This window comes from Anastrepha obliqua, chromosome 2 (assembly GCF_027943255.1).
Source record: "Anastrepha obliqua isolate idAnaObli1 chromosome 2, idAnaObli1_1.0, whole genome shotgun sequence".
NCBI lineage: Eukaryota > Metazoa > Arthropoda > Insecta > Diptera > Tephritidae > Anastrepha > Anastrepha obliqua.
In genome coordinates this window covers 116,683,756-116,702,727 of record NC_072893.1, presented here as the reverse complement: position 1 = coordinate 116,702,727, position 18,972 = coordinate 116,683,756, and the positions used below count along the sequence as shown (strand labels likewise).

At 28.5% G+C, this 18,972-nt stretch overlaps 1 protein-coding gene across 1 annotated transcript in view; it reads right to left on the bottom strand.

Annotated features, from left to right (window-relative positions):
• LOC129237918 (serine/threonine-protein phosphatase beta isoform) overlaps positions 1-18,972 on the bottom strand; it is a 120,231-nt gene that overhangs the window by 73,296 nt on the left and 27,963 nt on the right. Inside the window, exon 2 of the mRNA XM_054872904.1 lies at positions 16,027-16,308. Within this exon, the coding sequence (XP_054728879.1) occupies positions 16,027-16,308 (282 nt within the window). The remainder of the gene's footprint in view (positions 1-16,026; positions 16,309-18,972) is intronic.

Sequence of the window (18,972 nt, the reverse complement as noted above, 5' to 3'; positions counted from 1 at the left end):
TGAGATATACATATGCCTAAGTATCTGAGTATTAGTACATCTAAATACATGTATAGATACCACCTCGAAAATCTGCTCAAAATCGAAAGCCGGTTTCATAAATTTTCAAATAATTTCAAAACTGTTGCTTCAGACAAGTCGACACTTACTAGAAATTCGAAGAAAACAAATATTTAAAAAGGAGCATAAACTTTAACCTTTAACGTATTAAATCGAGCTCGAATGCAGTACCAGCCTATATAAGCAAATAATTAAGGGGTTGGTGGGTTACAGAGGTTCAAAAAAAGGGTATTTTTACTATTGTTTTTTTAATATATACAATCATATATTTTATTTAAACAATTCAGCATATCAAAGATACATATTTAAACAGTATTTTGTGAAATTTTTATTTAAAAATTCCGAAAACTCAGCCGTTGGTACCTCATCTCCCTTAACGTCTCACAAAAAAATCCTCTTGCCGTGGACAGCATAACTCATTATTAGTTCATTTAAAATCAAAAAACCAAAAATATTTCGTTAGTACATGGATAAATCTCGTTACTGGACGAAGGAAAAAAAAAAATTTAATTTGAATTTTTGACAGACTTTGAACAAAAAAACACATTTTTTGGACAAATTTTCGTCATGTGTTGGCTTGAAAAAATTAGTTGTAATAAAAATAAAAAAAAATCCTTCGTTCAATAACTTGATAATGTTATTCCAAAGATGTGTGCAAAATTTGAACAAAATCGCTTCATAACTTTTCGAGAAATCGTGTCCACCGACTTAAAAAATCGAGTTTTGAGATAAACGCATATACCTGCGAAACGCTGCACTGACATGGCCTGATGGGCGGAAATTCTGAAGGGTCTATCTCGTAGAATTTTACTCGGATCAATTTGAAATTTTAGGAGAATATTTTAAACATATTATACTATTTAATAAGACAAAAAAAAAAAAATCGATTTTTTTAAATTTTCAAACCCACCTAACCCCTTAAAGCTTACTAAGGGACATATTAAAAATATTTGCAGTGTTGGCAAAAACTTCAAGCAGCCTTAAAGTATACACCGCTTCTGTCCCTTACTACATTAATTACTTACTTTGTGACCCATTAAAGCCGAGCTTGACATTGAGCCAAAATGCAGCTAATGCTTATTGGGGCAATTATCTGAATATGTAAAACAATTTTGACGAGTAACTAGCTCGAGCGCCCGAAATTATACTACACAAATACTTTAATTACGCTTTAATACTGTTTCAACAATGCCTTAACTCCTTTTCTTCAACATACTTGGCTGCTACGAAAATAATTAAGCGCTTAATCAGCCACATAAACCGCAAAGAGTATTCTGAGCAAGTAAAAGTAAGTAGGTGATACAGCAGATTCGACAGCGACAGATTGTGGGCCGCCAAGTATTTTTTAATTATATTTTGTGTATATCTTATTTATAAAAAATACAATCAGACCGATGGCAAGCAACCAGGATAAAAAGATGCAAAATGCACATACACATATATACACATACATGCATACATGTGCCTATACAAATTTATACGCTCTATATTTTCATAGCTGTATTCTTGGTTAAGTCTATCCGCCTTACGTGTTGTTATTTTTTCTTGCTTTTTTGCATATGTATGTATCCTATATGTCGTGCCTATTACCTGTGCGTGACACACATGTGCAGTAATTATGTGTTTGTGTACCTCGCCATGCCTGACTGGCTGATAGGACACAAGGATGCGCTAACAAAACCTTCACCGCTGCTAACAAAGCCAATGTTTCAGGGCATCTATGCATTTACGGACAGAAAAGCATATGCAGGTATGTATGTGTGTGCGTGAAACGTGTTTTTCACATGTCACAATACCATGCATAGTATTTTATTTTCATTTGACTGCAAGATTTTTCCTTCATTATTATTAATATTATTTTTTTCGTTTCCCTACCACGCCGACCAGTGACATTTGTATGGGTTATCATGCACCACAGCGCAATACACACATGTGCGTGATATAGGCCGCAATATGGCATAATGCGTGGTTTACGTGGCAAACAGCAGGTCTCTTTCTGCATAGCAAACTCGCCTGGGCCCCACCTCTGCCACCCTCCGTTTCACATTTTGTGATGATACGCGGTTAGCAAGCAACCAGTTAACCAAGTAGGCAACGAGTGCGCCAAACTAACTGGCATTGACATACATAATGTTCTACATATTGTGGCCGCAAAAAAGGCTCACCAACCAACAGGCGCCCACACATGCACACGCACTTTGTTTTCGTTCACGAAAGTGACACACGTGCTCGTTGTTGCCTATCTTATGCAGCAGGCAAATATGACAAATTGCTAAAGGAAAGATTCACTCGTGGAAGATGAATATAGTAGATGGATTAAATTGATAAAAAATATTTAATTACATAAATTAAATTACATAAATAGAAATTAAAATATGCAAATTAAAAATTAAATAGAAATTAAAATCATATACAACAACAAAGAATTAAGAAGAGAACAATTAAATGAAAACTTAAACAAAATTAAGAGCACAACAAAATTGCAACAATTTACGGAACCCAGCAAAAAAAAACAATTAAATAACTAAAAATTAAAATCAATCAGAAAATCATAAAATTAAAACAAAATATCAAATCAAAAATAAATAAATATAAAATAAAAAACAAACAAATATAAAATAAAAAATAAATAAATAAAAAATAAATAAATAAAAAATACATAAATAAGAAATACATAAGAAAAAATAAATTTAATTAAATATAAAAAATATTTGGACAAAATTTAAAAAAAAATTTAAAAAAATATAAAAAAATCTAAAAATATATAAAAAAATAAAAGAAATTAAAAAAAATAAAAAATATATTAAAAAATAAAAAAAAATATTAAAATAAAAAAAAAAATATTAAAATATAAAAAAAATATTCAAAAATAAAAAAAATTATAAATAAAAATAAAAATAAATAAAAAATAAAAAATATATGAAAAAATAAGAAAAAATAAATAAAATAAAATAAAATAAAAACAAAAACAAAAACTATTAAAAGAAGTAAATAAATAAATATTAAAAAAGAGAGATTAAAAACAGGCCGCCGTAGCCGAATGGGTTGGTGCGTGATTACCATTCGGAATTCACAGAGGGATCGTTGGTTCGAATCTCGGTGAAAGCAAAATTAATAAAAACATTTTTCTAATAGCGGTCGCCCCTCGGCAGGCAATGGCAAACCTCCGAGTGTATTTCTGCCATGAAAAAGCTCCTCATAAAAATATCTGCCGTTCGGGGTCGGCTTGAAACTGTAGGTCCCTCCATTTGTGGAACAACATCAAGACGCACACCACAAATAGGAGGAGGAGCTCGGCCAAGCACCTAACAGAAGTGTACGCGCCAATTATTTATTTTTATTTATTTATTTAAGTTAAAAACAATAACAAATTTCGAGGAAATATCAAAATAATTAAAATAATATTAAAGCAATCGATGGAAAGTTCAAAAGAAAGAAAAAAAAAAGAAAATTTAAAAAAATTGTATAAAAATATAAAAAACCAATCACTTAATTAAAAAAAAAGCAAAAACTATAACTAAAAATAATAAATTGTTCACATAAAAAACAGACAAAACAAAATGATATAAAAGTAAAATAAAACATTGGGAAATAAAAAATACCCAAAATATATAAAATAAAACATAAAATAATTGAAACATCAAAAAATTTAATTAAAATAAATTAATTGAATAATAGCAAATTAAATAACGTTAGAAAAAAATTTCTTTAAAAAAGCATTAAAAAGCTATTTACAAAAAAGTGTAAAACAAATAAATAAATTAAAAAATTTAGTTAAATAAAAAATTGCAAAAAATATTAAAAATTACAAAAACAACCAAAAAAACATTAAAAAAATTAAAAATTAAAAACAAATTATTTAAAAAACGTTAAATTAAATACTGAAAAAAAAAACAAATTCAAAAGTACAAAAAAGAAATAAATAGAACTCGTTTCAGTCAATTTATCACACAAAAAAATCATTCACAAAATATGGGTTAGCTAAACGACCCTTCAGTCAGAAGAGTTTATGGAGACCCCTATGTTTTCTTATTCTTAGCATTTTTTTTAAAAGTAAATTTGTTATTACCATGAACATCACAATTTACACTCATTGTATTATTTTAAATATACATAAACCATTATTTTTTAGCAAAACAAGAAATATAATTAAAAAAGGCGAAGAAATTAAAAAGCAGCAAAAAGCTAGGCTTTCATAGTAGAAAAAAGGCATTTTCACAACATATCCACACCTGGGCCTGCTACATCTACAACGCCAGCAAAGACAAAAGAAAAGCAACATACTATTTTCAAGGTTACCACACCCACACAAGCACAAGCTGTTTTCCCACAAGTACACTCTTAGATTTCAGTGTAGTCGTACACTCTAGTGTACACTCCGACAAAATGAGCATTGCTTATTTTCTAAAATCAACAGAGCATATGACTCGACTGGCGAAACGGAAGCAGGAGAATAAGAGACAGAAAACGTCTGCTTACTACTCATCCGTTTTCATTTTGAGTGTTCATGCCGTTTCCCACATCGTCAGCATATATGATAGCAAATTTATGCGCATTCGAAAAACCTTTTTCCTTCTTTTCGGCTCAAAAGAGGTAAGGAAAAATTTAGTTCTTTTCAAACTTTACCCACAATTACGTGAGGCAAATCACTGCATATACGACATACGGATTTGTAATTTGGTCAATCCTCACAAGCAGACAGGCAGGCATAAAAACATATTTACATTCTTTTATGACCCTCTGCCCATTTACGATCGATACCCGGGATGCGGGTATCTTTTTGGTCATTTATATTCAGTAGCTGCTTATTATCAGACCACGGCTTACATTGTATACTAAGAGAAATGCAAAACATGGGTTTAAGAGCCGCCCAAAAACGCTACTGCTTATCTATCGGTATTCCAATACAGCTTACTAGGTAATGGTAGCATACTTTTGGACATGTGAACCCATCGTTCCGTTTATTATATTTTACATAGCAATGGTACGTTTTGATGGTTGCAAGGAAGAGCATGTGTTGGCGTAGCCAAGTGTATTTTATTGCATATTTTCAGCCGCCCAAAAATTATTACCACTTTCATTTGAATTCTCGGATATGATTAAATTGTTCGTTGCATATTAGGACGTTTTTATATTACACTTTGCACTTATTATGCGCAAAATATTCCATAAGCACCTGATTTGCAAGAATATTATAACCTATTTTTAGGCGTTAAGGACAAATGCGGCTTTTCAAGGTCGTTAGCTTCATGCAAAGGCATGAGAACGCAAATGCTCTAGTAGTAGAAACACTTTTAATGCTATTTAATAGATTTTACATACTTTTAGGCCTTAATGGCATGTGAATCGTCTTTAGACCAGTTAAAAAAGACATAAAAAAGTTCAATGCGTCCCTAAACTCTCACCGAAAAACAGTAAGGTAAGTACGTAAGTAAGTAATATAAGTAATTAAGTAAGTTAGTTCAACTAGAGTTTAAACTTGCACTGAAAAACTGGAAGTTAGTTTTTACTGCAACAGAGAACATCTACCCAGGGCTACATGTTGGCCTTAATGCACTGCAGTTCGCAAGCGAACCTTCAAAAACCAATTATTTTATTTGTTTTTTAATAATATAAATATAATTTTATTTCTTTTATTAAATTTTTTTTATTTATTTGTTTTTTTACTCTTAACTTTATATTATATGAATTACTATTTTATTTGTTTTGTTATTGTGATTACTTTTTAATTTTTGTTTTTATATCAGTAAATTTTCGTTTATATTTTTTTATACCATTTTCACTTTTTCTATTATTTTATTTTTTTTATATTATTTTATTTTTTTTTATATTATTTTCATTTTTTTTTTATACATATTATTTTATTTTAATTTCTTTTATATATATCATTTTATTTTATTTTTTTATATCATTATATTTATTTTTATTAATATAATTTTTTATTCATATTTTTTTATACTATTTTCATTTTTTTATTATTTTTATATTATTTTTTTACATTATATCTTTAATTTTTTACTTAATTTTTTCTTTTGTTTTTTTTTTAATTTTCTTCATCTATTTTAAAGTTATTTAATTTTAATGAAAAGAAATTAATTTTAAACCTTTCGATATTTAAATATTCTTTTATTTTTTTAATTTTTTATTCTGTTTAAAAAAAATTTCGATCTATTTGTTTTCAAATTCTCTAATCTTTTTCATCCGTTTTAAAGACTTTTTCATTATTTATCTTTTATCACTATTTTAATTTGCTAATATTGTATTTATTTTTTTTTTTATTTTAATTTGATATTATTTTATTTTTTTATTTATTTTTCATTATTTTAATTTGATATTATTTCATTTTATTTATATTATTTCTTCATTTGATTTTTTTAATTTTTTTTTAATATTTTTTTATTTATTTTTTTTTTATATACTTTTTTATTTTTTTTTAGATTTTTTATTTATTTTTTTTTTTAGGTCCCTTTTCAATTTCTTTATAAAGTTTTTTCCTGTTATTTTATTTTTCATAATTATTTTATTTTATATTTGAAAAATGTTTTTGTATTATTATTTTGTTTTGTATTATTATTTTATTTTTGTTTAGAATTTTCATTTTCATTTCATAATAATTATTTTTTCCAGAAATGTACCCCCTAAAATTTTAATACTTTATTTTTGTCCTATGGTTCGTTTTGATTTTGTGCTTTACTTCTTGATTTCAGTGCAAACAATGAATTCATTCACCATAAATAAAAATTCTTAATAATTTCCCCCTGTTCATACCCACAAATCAAGTCCATCTCATATTTATTGAAATAAATTCAAGCCTACTTGTCATATCAACATCGAAATCAAGGTAAAATATTTTTCTTCTAATTTTCTCCCCATCAGAAATGTCAAACAATCCTTATTTTGATTACTAATAAACAACGTCGATTACAATGCCATTATTTGCCTATTCCAAATGCATTAAATTGATGAAGTACTCACTCACACACATGCACATATAAACTCAATCATAGGAGAATGCCTGCACAATAAAAACTATTATTTGAAAGGCACACACATACACATATAAGTTCACAAGTAACGTTGGAGTAAATGATGATTGGATGACAGCAGGTGACTGACTGAATGAATACACCGTCCATATAGTATGCATGTATGTATATGCATTTAAATATATGTTGGTGACCTTGACACTCGGTAGCTTATAATTTGAATGCTTTTTTGGTGCATAATATTATAGAAGGGAAAAACAGTGTATGGGACGAATTGAATTACCCAATGAACAAAAACTTTTCAAATGAAATTGAAATTGTGAGAGAAATTTGAGTGAAGAATTGAAAATTTGAAAAAGAAATTTAAGAAAATATTTCGAGGCTTCAAGATTAACTGACACAAGAAATTTTATGTAATCTTGGGAGAATTTTTTGCGTATCGTATTATAAATTGTTATAAATTTAATTCAATAAATAAACAAATACATAAAATTCTTTTTTATATTAAATTTAAATTTATAATAATTTGAATAGTTAGGTTACAGCGCTAGCTATGCAACCAAGAATAAACAGAAATTTACAGAGCAAAGTCTGTATTTTTTTTTATTTAGTTCCGCATTTCGCCAGATGAGTTTAGCCCATTTCATCAAAATGAAAGCAGAAGGCAGTATAGAGCTTTCGCATGCGTTTTTTTTCAGGCGCAAATGCGCAACGTTTTGCTTCCTGGGATATATACCTATGTATCTAGGAGATATTTGATTTATGAAATAATTTACTCACACAATTCCAATTAGATTTATTTATATATACAATAAATTAAATATTCCCATGGCGAATGCTAGTGGGGTCAAATAAAGTGAGATAAGTGAAGAGGTACAAAATGACCAGACAGGCAACCTGGTGAGGCGCGATTATGTACGAGATGCATAGAAGTGGTGTGCCATTTGGCGCCCAGGCACTCAGAGCCAAGCCTACGGCTACAGCGCTAATTTCGACTATACACATTGTGCTCTATTCAAGGTAAGCCGGCATAGCATCAGCCTCTCCAGCAGCCCCCACCATCCACAGTTTAAACAATTGCACGTATTATTAGCACAACGGCATGGCTGGCTTTCAAAAAAATTGTCTGAATGGGGGTGCGGCACGTTTAAATGCACGTGAGCGCTTTATTTATTTAGAAACAAATATTTTTACTAGCATTTCTCCGCCAAGCAGAACTTGTCGCTAATCAGCGATTGAACGCCCACATACACACCCTATTTTCTCACATAGATTCTACATTTTTTTCTGGCATGAACTCAAATTGAATAAACTACTTTTAAAAATAGTAAAAATGAATTGAACAAATATGGATACTCATGGAGATATGTACGGGTGCATGCAAGTACAAGCAAATGAACGAAAACCTTTGCTTAACCATCGCCAATAAAAAATATCGTGTGAACTGTTCATTAGCAAAGTTGCCTTCTATTTAACGATATCATTTCATATTTTACTCCCTCCTTGGCATCTACTCTTTGACGTGACAATTTAGCACTCATGCCAACTACCCTGAGCGCGCTGAGCGCTCCACCAAGTGTTTTGATTATTAATAAAGCAAATATTTTTGGTTACAAGAAATTTTCATGTCACAGCTTCGGGAAAGTTTATGAAATGGGAATTGTTTATGATTGACTTTTTTTTCACTTTTATTTGCTGTCGCGTGCTAAAATTTCGTGCAGTAATATTACAGATATTTGTACTTAGGTAAAGCAACCAAATATAAAACAAAGTAAGTGTTTAGTCTTGAATTTCAATAATTCAATGCAGAAAATTCGACGATTAAGCGCACGGTTCATTAAAAGTGGGTGGTCCTGATTATGGAATAGCTTTTGATACAGGTAACCCAATGGATAGCTTCAACTTATACCTGCTTTGGAGAAAATTTCCAAAAATATCTTAGCTGCCGAGCTGCAGTTCACTCTTTCAGCTGCTATATAAGTTGTCATAACTATGCACTCATAAAAGGCTTATTCCCATACGCCATTGCGCTAGCTGACTGTTATTCTGATCAAGTGATTAAGTTATCTACAAATAGTATAGTTTTCTTTACAACCGACAAGGAGTTTTCAACGAACAAGCAGAGGTAGAGAGCAGAATCTACGAAATCGACTAGTCGAACTTAGAGAAAATACTCCAAAAAATGCTTTGAAAAGTTTGAGTGCATACTAGACTGGGTCGCAAAAATAAGTTTGCAATTACCACACTAATTGAAAGTTGCCAACCTTTCATATTGTATACATATTATATGTATTTACCCGTTGTTCCCAGGTGGAGCATAAGACCTCTCAGTTTATCAGAATTAGTTTATTAATATCTTTATTTGTTTCGGTTTCAGTAATCCATAAATTTAGGATGAGTAGGCGATTAGTCTTTTGCATCTGAGCTGGAAAAGGCGGAGGAATTTCTCGCTGAAATTTAAGAAAACCACTTGATTTTGCTTGTTTTTAGGACTCACCAATCACGAAAACCTCTTATGACCCTGAAATCCTTGGCAAAATTGCGGCTCTTTTTCTATCGCATGAGAACCGACATTGTCTCTTGCATACCCAGCGGTCACAGAAGTACAACAAATATCATAGGAAGCCATGTTTCAAACTTTGGGGAAAATTTATAAAAAAAAATTTCAAATTTATAAAAACATTTTCAAATTTATAAAAAAAATTTCAAATTTATGAAAAAATTAAATTTAAATATTTTTGATCAGAATTAGAAAAAAAGTTGGGCATGCAGATTAATGGCTCATAAAACTTTAAGGCAAGTTTCAAGTGCTTAAAAGTTGTGGTTGATTTTCGAGAATTTTTTTTCCAACGGTATTACGCATTTTCGGCATATAAAAAATTGTTCGCATATTTTGAACCACTTGAGAACACTTTAGACTTCTGATCTGCACTTTTAGAAAATATATGGGTCCGCAATTTTATAGCCCATTAAGTTCTAGAAAAAAATGAAGGTCTGAAATGATTTAAAATGGAGAAATGCGTAATACCGTCGGTTAAAAAAAATAATAAATAAACTAAAATTTAAAGTGCTATAAAACTGCACACCTATTTTTTTCCATTTCTGAAACAAAAAAAACAAATTTGAAGGTTTTATGAAAATTTTTCCAATTTTTATAAATTTTGCTCAAAGTTTGAAACTTGATTTTGATATTTGTTGTTGAAAAAACCATATTTTTATAAAAAGATAATAATAATTAAAATTAAAAACAAATTATAATTTAAATAAAAAATTATATAAAAAAAAATAATTATTACAGTAAAAAATAATTAAAATTAAAAAATATATACTTAAAATAACAAAAGTAATTGAAATTGAAAAAAGAAAAAATTTAATTAAAACAAAGAAGTACTTAAAATAAACAAAAACAATAATGTAATATAATTAAAAAAATTCATACCTATATGCATAAAATAACAAAAATAATTGAAATTGAAAAAAAAAAAATTATTAAAAAAACAATAATTAAAATTTAAAAAAAATTTTTACAATTAAAATAAATTATTAAACTTAAAAAAGTAATGAAAATTTAAAACATATTATAAAAAATTAAAAAAAAATTTAAAAAAAAATTAAAAATTATTTCGAATTAAAAACAGTTTTTTTATGATTTAAAAAAAATTAAAAAACAAAAATTAAAAAGCAAAAATTAAAAAACAAAAATTAAAATAAAAAAAAATTTATTAAAAAAATAATAATTAAAATTAAAAACAAAATAGTAATAATTAAAATTTAAAAAAAATTATAATTAAAATTAAAAGAAAAAAAAATACTAAAAATTTGTCAATGTATGCCTATTTTATAATTCTAAAACGGTCTTTATTAAGAAATTTGAAGGCATGTACTTCAAGAGTTTTGCAGAGACGTCTTCAAAAATATGTTTTCGAGTCTGTTTATTATTTCGTTATTTTGCCAGATTTTCTTTCTTCAACCTTCCTTCCACTGCACAAAATCGCGTGCAAACATTAAATACATCAAACACTTGCCTTCTTAATATTTCATTTATATTGCATTCCGTGTCATGATTTGATAGAGAAAAGTCGTAATAATAATAATAGTTTACTAATAAAACAATACTAAACTATTAGACTGTTTGCAAGCAATGTTGGGGAACTAAGAAATAAATTCAAGTAAAATCCTTGCCCCTGCACTTAACCATTTCCTTCCTCTACTTCATCAAAAGCTAATCAAATTTGATTTGTAACTCATGAATGTCAAATCAAAGACATTGACTTTGCTGATTTATAATCACTTCATGTACATAGTACATAGTAGTGTAATAATATGGTGCGCCACTGCGTATACGTAACGACGAATTATATGCGCGCAAGTAGCGCCTAAGTACAGGAAATAGCTAATGTACCCAGTGATTTGGCTCTACTAATCATTAATCTACCAACTCGCTATGGGAGTGACTGCTCTGCGAATTCTGTTAAGCAATTGCGTGCTTTTTCTACTTTTTTGCACACGAAATCCTTGCCGTAGCAATGTGAAGGTTGCCTAGATTTCGTACATATTTTTCCAACATTTAATTTCTTACCTGCAAAAGTACTTATCTAGATATGAATCAGTGTACGAGTACTTAGTTATTTTCGAAGGGCATCCCCGCCGTATACTTTTGAATGAATAATGAGGTCATTTGGCTATTATTCTAATGTTGCGACTGAGTAGAGTAATGGCTACTTATGCTGTGAAGGGTAACACACAAATGGAGGTCACTGAAGGTAAGTAGTGAAATTCAGCCGGAAAAGAATAATACATAAACTTCAAAATATGCAAGTAGTGAGTTTAGTAAGTGAAGTTGAAAAGGGATTATATACACATTTTTTTATATACAAATTAAGTAAGCAAATACAATTTCTACCCGAACCAGTAAACTCAAGATAGAAAAATACATAATAAACTCTGAAGCTACTATACATAGGTTGTGACTAAGTCCCTTACCACGTGCAACTCCCAAATTATGTTTTCTATATATTTAGAAATTCGGCTGTAGCACGCGGAAGAAAATTAGGTTCTCAAAATTTTAAGAACTTTTGACTATTTAGTTATTTTGTTTTTAAATTTGACAATTTATTTTTTATAAACCCATAGAAACCAAAGTTTCATACTTTATACAAGCTTTATAAAGACTCGCCAAATTAAAAAAAAAATAGTTTTTTAATTAAAAATAATAATTTTTTAATTAAAAAAAAATTTTAAGTTTTAACCATATGCAGTTTTATAGCACACTATAGTAAATTTTAGCGTAATAAAGTGCAAGTTTGAGGGGATTCCAAATTTTCTTTGATTTTTAATAATTTTTCCACGAGTGTTGCGTAGGGAGGAAATGCGAAGACCGCCAAGCAAAAAATTAAAAAAAATCAGCGCATGGCCAAATTTAAAAAAAAAAAATTTAATTCTTTTCGATAAAAAGTATTAAGAAAGCTATTTTGAGAATTTTTTTTCGGGGAAAAAAAAAAAATAATAATAATTTTTTGAAAGGAAACAAAATTGTGTGTCATTTCTGAAAAAAATTAGTTCTTTTTAATATCGCACTTGTTACGTTAAAGCGTAACAACTTAAAATTTCCAAATTTTAGTTTTTTGCAAGAAAACAATGTACAGTGGTCATCTCTACCCACTGTAAAAATCGTTCAGTGGTTTGTCTAGTCTCTCGTTTAAAAAAACCGTTATGACTCTCTCTTTGTTTTCAGAATGACTTCTTTTGTCTCAACTAAAAAGTTACATTTTTAGTTGTCTCCAAGTGTTTGAACAAATTTGTGTCACATAAAGTGTAACATTTTGAATTGTGCCTGTTTACAACCAAACGGTTTGTTTAAAATATACCACTAAGTGAATAAAAAAATTTCAGGAAAAGAGTAACAACTCAAAAATTTGTTATTTTAGCGCAACTACTAAACAAATAAGAATGAAACAACCGTTATATTGTTTTTAATGATATTTTCGTGCAATTACATATTCTTTTCCTTGTAATATATTATTAATATTTACGGAAACAGTTTTTCGTCTCTACTGAAAATGTTTAGATTTTGAGTTGTTACGCTTTAACGTAACAAGTGCGATATGATAAACTTTGTTTAGAGAATTTTTTTTGTTTTAACAAAAAAAAAATTTGGTAAAAAAATTTTGGAAAAAAAATTGGTACCAAAAACAAATTTGGTCAAAAAAAATTTGGTAGAAGAAAAAACATTTTTTTTTAAATTTGGTCAAAAAAAGTTTGGAACAAATTTTTGGTAAAAAAAAATTTTTTGTTGTCATTTTTGTCAAACTTCCCCTCAAGTTTTGTAAAAAAATTTTGGAAAAAAAATTGGTACCAAAAACAAATTTGGTAAAAAAAAATTTGGTAGAAGAAAAAACATTTTTTTTTTTAATTTGGTCAAAAAAAGTTTGGAACAAATTTTTGGTAAAAAAAAATTTTTTGTTGTTATTTTTGTCAAACTTCCCCTCAAGTTTTGTAAGTGATATGTCTTCGGTGGATTTTAATGTTTATAGAGATTTTGTTAGAAAGAAGATTTTGTGGAAAAAATATTATATGTATATTAAAAACGTTGTTTAGGGAAATTTTTTTTGTGGAAAAGCTTTGTGAGAAAAATAATTTTTGGTAAATAAAGTATTGCAAGGGAATTAGCTTCGGTTATTTTCAATATTTAAAAATGTTTCAATATTAAAATTATTAGTTATATTTTAATTCTTAATGAAAAAATTTGTTTGGGGAATCTCTTTTTATTGAAAATCGTTGAGAAAAATAATCTTGACGCTTTTGAAAATCATCTCTTTCAAGTTTCATAATGGGATTCTTCTTTTCGAGTTGTATTCAAATACGTATAACGAATCACTGAATCACCGAATCACTACTAAAGTACAAAGCGACGCTTTGATCGATTTGTAAACCGGCGTAATATGCGCTTTACTAGAGCAGTAGTGCTAAAGTCATTCATTGCTAGAAATGATTGGAAAGTCAAATAGCAGCGAAAAACAATCAAGTGTCAGTGAAAACAAAAAGCAATGACTTCAAAAAGGAGAATACCATTCTGAGGCTAAGAAGCAGAACTACACACTGATTCTATCAAAACCTAAATTATGAAGCAGACGAAGAATCGAATTTCTTAGGTTTATCAAATCTTTACGCAATAGATCTTTGGACATATCCATGACAGGTTCAAAGCGCCTAACAAAGTTGTCTGAAGAAATACTAAGTTTATCAAAATCATTAAAGGACCATTCACGTGACCATTCACAGTTCTTGGTCATATTAGGGGTATGCGTGATGCCTCAGAAAAAATCTGTAAGAGCTAAGGTAGAGGGAGAACATACGCTTTTTAGCCAATGATCAACAAATTTTATTTTATACTTTTATTAATTGTTTTTGATATTGTTTATTCTTTTTGTTTTTTGTTTTCAATTTTTTTTTTTTGGTTTCTGTTTTTTTTTTTTTTTAATTTTTTTCGTTTTTAATTGTTTATTATTATTTTTTGTATTATTTTTTACTATTTTTATTTCATTTTTTTATTTTAATATTACATTTTTTTTTTACTTTTTTTTAATTTTTTTAACTTTTTTATATTTTTGATTATTGTTTTTTATATTTTGTTTTATTATTGTTTTTTATATTATTTTGATTATTTTTGTTATAATTATTTTTATTATTTTTATTATTTTTTTATATTATTTGTATTATTATTTTTTATATTATTTTGATTACTATTTTGTATATTATTTTATTGTTTTTTATATTATTTTTTATATTATTTTTATTATTATTTTTTATATTATTTGTTGAATTCTAAATACAACTCTGCAAACCAATCCTGATCTCTTATACGAACATTTCTACTTCATTTACATGGAACTTATGTACTTTGTAAAACAATTATACATTATATAGTAGTATATACATTATATAGTGGAACAACATCAAGACGCACACCACAAATAGGAGGAGGAGCTCGGCCAAACACCTAACAGAAGTGTACGCGCCAATTATTTTTTTTTTTTTTTATAGTAGACGATGCCAAAAATGTAAAACGGCACTTAGAATAAAAGCGTTAATTACATTGACACGATTTTTTCTTTCTCTGCGCGGAAATACTGCTTCATTATTTTTATTATTTTTTTTTTTTATTTTTTTATTTTTTTTTATATTACTTTTATTTTTTTTTTGTATGTTGTTTTTGGACTGTGAACTGTGCAAGTATAAATTCACTAAGGTGAGGCTGGCCAGCTGCGCCGAAAGGACGGTATGGTTCAGAGAAAAACAGGAGTATGAGTACAATTTTTTCACCAGCGCCTCATACAGAACTGCTGTGGACTATGAATGATTTCTTTTTATTTTAATCAACACATAGGGACTAAAATATTTGTTTTCTCTTCAAACCCTTAAATTATGGACTTTTCACTCGCACGAATCAATCGTTGCAACAAAAAATTCTAAGTTATAAAAATTCTAAGGATGAAATTATATTTCTATACAATCTTAGTCAAAATCAGCTATTGCGCCGTTTGAAAATTTAATAAAAAATATATATATAAAATTGTATTAAAAAAAATTATCAACCCAGTTTGTGTTTAAAAAAATCATCACCAACTTACACAACGACACGACATTAACAATTACACTCACAGTAAAGGGAATACAGCAATAATTGGGTATCCGCACACAAGCTAGCACATTACTGCAAATAGTATGCATACGAATATGAGCACTTCGTAGCAACATGTAGATATGTATAATATTTTTTTCCCCACTCTACATAAAGGAAGCTGAAATACGACAGTTTGCGTAATTTGTGCAAAATAACTACAACAACAATTACTTTGTACAACAAAAGGACTTCTTGTGGCACAGAGAGTGTAGTAAGTACTTTTTAGTGTTGAAATTTGAAATAGATTTTTTTTTTGCCAAGTGTTGTAAATGTAAAAATTTACTAATTTTTAAATACCAAATTCGGCCACGAAAAAGTCACGCAATTTCAACTTCGACTTCTTTGGTTCTTCACGCGGATGATGCACCGTTATTTGATCACCCTCTTCCGAGATGAGCGTCTCACTTGGCGGCGACAAAGCGAATTGTTCGAGTAGCCGCCGTTCCTGTTCCTGCAGATCTTCCGGTTCGCTTGGCGATTGTGCATCAGTTTTTTGCTGCTCCTTTTGCAGCTGCAGCATATGCTGAGCGACGAGCATTTTTTGCGCTTGCTCTTCAGCCTCTTTTTGCTTTTTGAATGCTGGATGTGCGCAGAGTGCCATGAATTGTTTGTAAGTCGCCAATTAGTAACGATTTCGAGTACATTTTTTTTTTGGTTTTTTGTTTTTTTTGTGATGCACATTTTTTTGTTTGTATGTTAGTTTCGTTTTTAGGTGTGTTAGTTAAAAGCGTAGAAAAAAATTTAAAATTGTTAAATCAAGTTTTTTTTAAAAAGTTTATAATTATTAATAATTTAATAAAAACCATTGAAAAAAAAGCAAAAAGTTTGGGGTTTAGTTTAAAGGTATGGAAAAAACTAAAATATTTAAATAGGGTGGGAGTAGCATACATAAGGTCGAAAAACAAACTCAGAAAAAAAGTAAATAAATAAATAAAATTTAAAAAGCGACGCATGCACGCAGTACCTACTCAGAAAAAAGTTCTTAACGAAATTATATGAAGAAATATTTGATGTGCCTCGTTTTTGTGAAATAACCAGATATTGATACATTTTTTCCATATTTTTTTAAATAATTTTAATAATTGTTTTTAAAAAAATATTTTGTATTATATAACAAAAACCACTTACATACATCCATGTTCAAACTTTATGCAACATTTTTTAGCATTCATCTGATTTTAAGCAAAGTTTCAACCTTATTCAGAATTTTAAAAAAATTTTGTTAATTCTAGTGCATAAAAACGCTCGTTGATTTTTAATAAATTTTTTCCTTAACGGTGCTGCGCATTTTCTTCATATAATGAATATCGAAAGTTTTTGTATATGGAGAAAAGGCGCCATCAGGCTTAAAAAGTTTGAGATTTTATCGAAATTTTTTCAAATTTTCATAAATATTGTACAAAATTTAAATTTTTGATTTTGTGAGAAAATAATTGAAATTAATATATAAATAGTGTGGATAGATATTTGGCCTTTACAAATTTATGTTTTTAAGTGCCTTATATTTGTTTTATTTTAATGTTTATTTTTTTTTAATTACTATTTGTGAATTTTTTTTTGTAATTATTTCTTTAATTTTTTAAAATTCAATTTTTTTTTTATTTTAAATTTATTTTTTTTTTAATTTATTATTTTTTTTAATTACTATTTGTTATTTTTTTTTTTTTTTGTTTTATTTTAATTTTTTCCTATGATGTAGTGACTATCCATTTACTCTAAACCTAACCTCGGCTGAAGGAAAAAACTACTTTTTACGACGTCTTTTTTGACCTCAAAGATAGCGACGAAACTTGAATGCTGGTGGAACTGTACTGATATTAGTATTCATTCGAGAAACAAATATACATATATACATACATACATATATATGTATTAGAAAATATATCGAGTAATAAAAAATTAAAGCAATATTTTTATTAACTCGCTTGTGCTGCAATGAATTATTTTCACGCCAAGCAAAGCTAATTTATCAATATTTTATCAACAATAAAAAATTATGCAACCTGTGAATTATTTACAGCTATTAATTAGAAATGTAGTGCGCGTACGCGCACAATAATACCCACAAGTTCACAGGCACAAACAAACCGATATACATACACATATTTATGTATGGGTATTTTAATAAAGTTGTTACATAAAAGTAATACGGCGCGGCCTGCAGCAAAGGCCTGTTGATTGTTTACAAGTCACGTATTAGTGCGACACTATTGTCGCTGCCTTACTGTTTGGCAGTCGATTTTTGTTATTGTCGGCATGGCTTTTAGCTTGACGCTTTTTGTTTTCAAAAATTTGAACTTTTCCTATATAAACTTTTTCTAATAAAAAATTTTCCACAAAGAACTTTTCACATATAAGCTGCACTCAATTTAATTTTGTACATATTTCACTTAATTTTCATTTATGGTTGCCACTGCTGGTATTGTTGTTGTTTTTGTCATGGCTTACATTGTACCAGTGGGCGATTACAAAACTGACGGGCAAAAAAAGCAAAGAGTTAACGACGAGGAAATTGTAAAACGAAGCGACACATGTGAAAAAATGTGAGTAACTACAACAACAACAACAAGAAATGCAGCAAAGCATTCCAATGCATTATTGAATTTGTAAGTAAACAATAAACAACAATTTAAAATAATAAACTGAAATAAATGAAACGTAAAAATGGATATAAGAGTGAAAAATATAAAGCTAAACAAAATTTAACGAGTAGCAAATATGAAGAGTAGAAAAAAGTATAAATAAAAGCTAAAAAATGTAATGTCAGGAAAAGTGTGAAAAAGTGCATGCCATATGAACAACAACAACAACAGCAATAGCGAAATAAAATATTCATTTCAACTAGGTATAGCAAATTTCATGTATCAACACATGACGACGATGCGGGGGCAGAAAATACTTGCACTTAGTAATGGCAACCCGAACTAAAAGCAACCTGACATTCGCTAACCAAAGAGAATATGCAGTTTTTGCTGTAGCAGCATTTCTATCATTACTAGTCACAAATACAAGTGCATTATACAATAAATATACATTTATGTATGTAATTGATTACTGCTGAGAAAGACTAAACTAGTGGCACAGTACTCTAGTTCCCAACCAGCTTGCTCGTTAGGGTAAAGAGGCATATCCCTAGACTAATTTGCTACAAACAAGGAATAAATTGAAAATACTTGAGTCCAGTTCGCAACTAGTACACATTGGCATAGAAGACAACCAGTCTGGTAAGAACTAGTTAAAAAA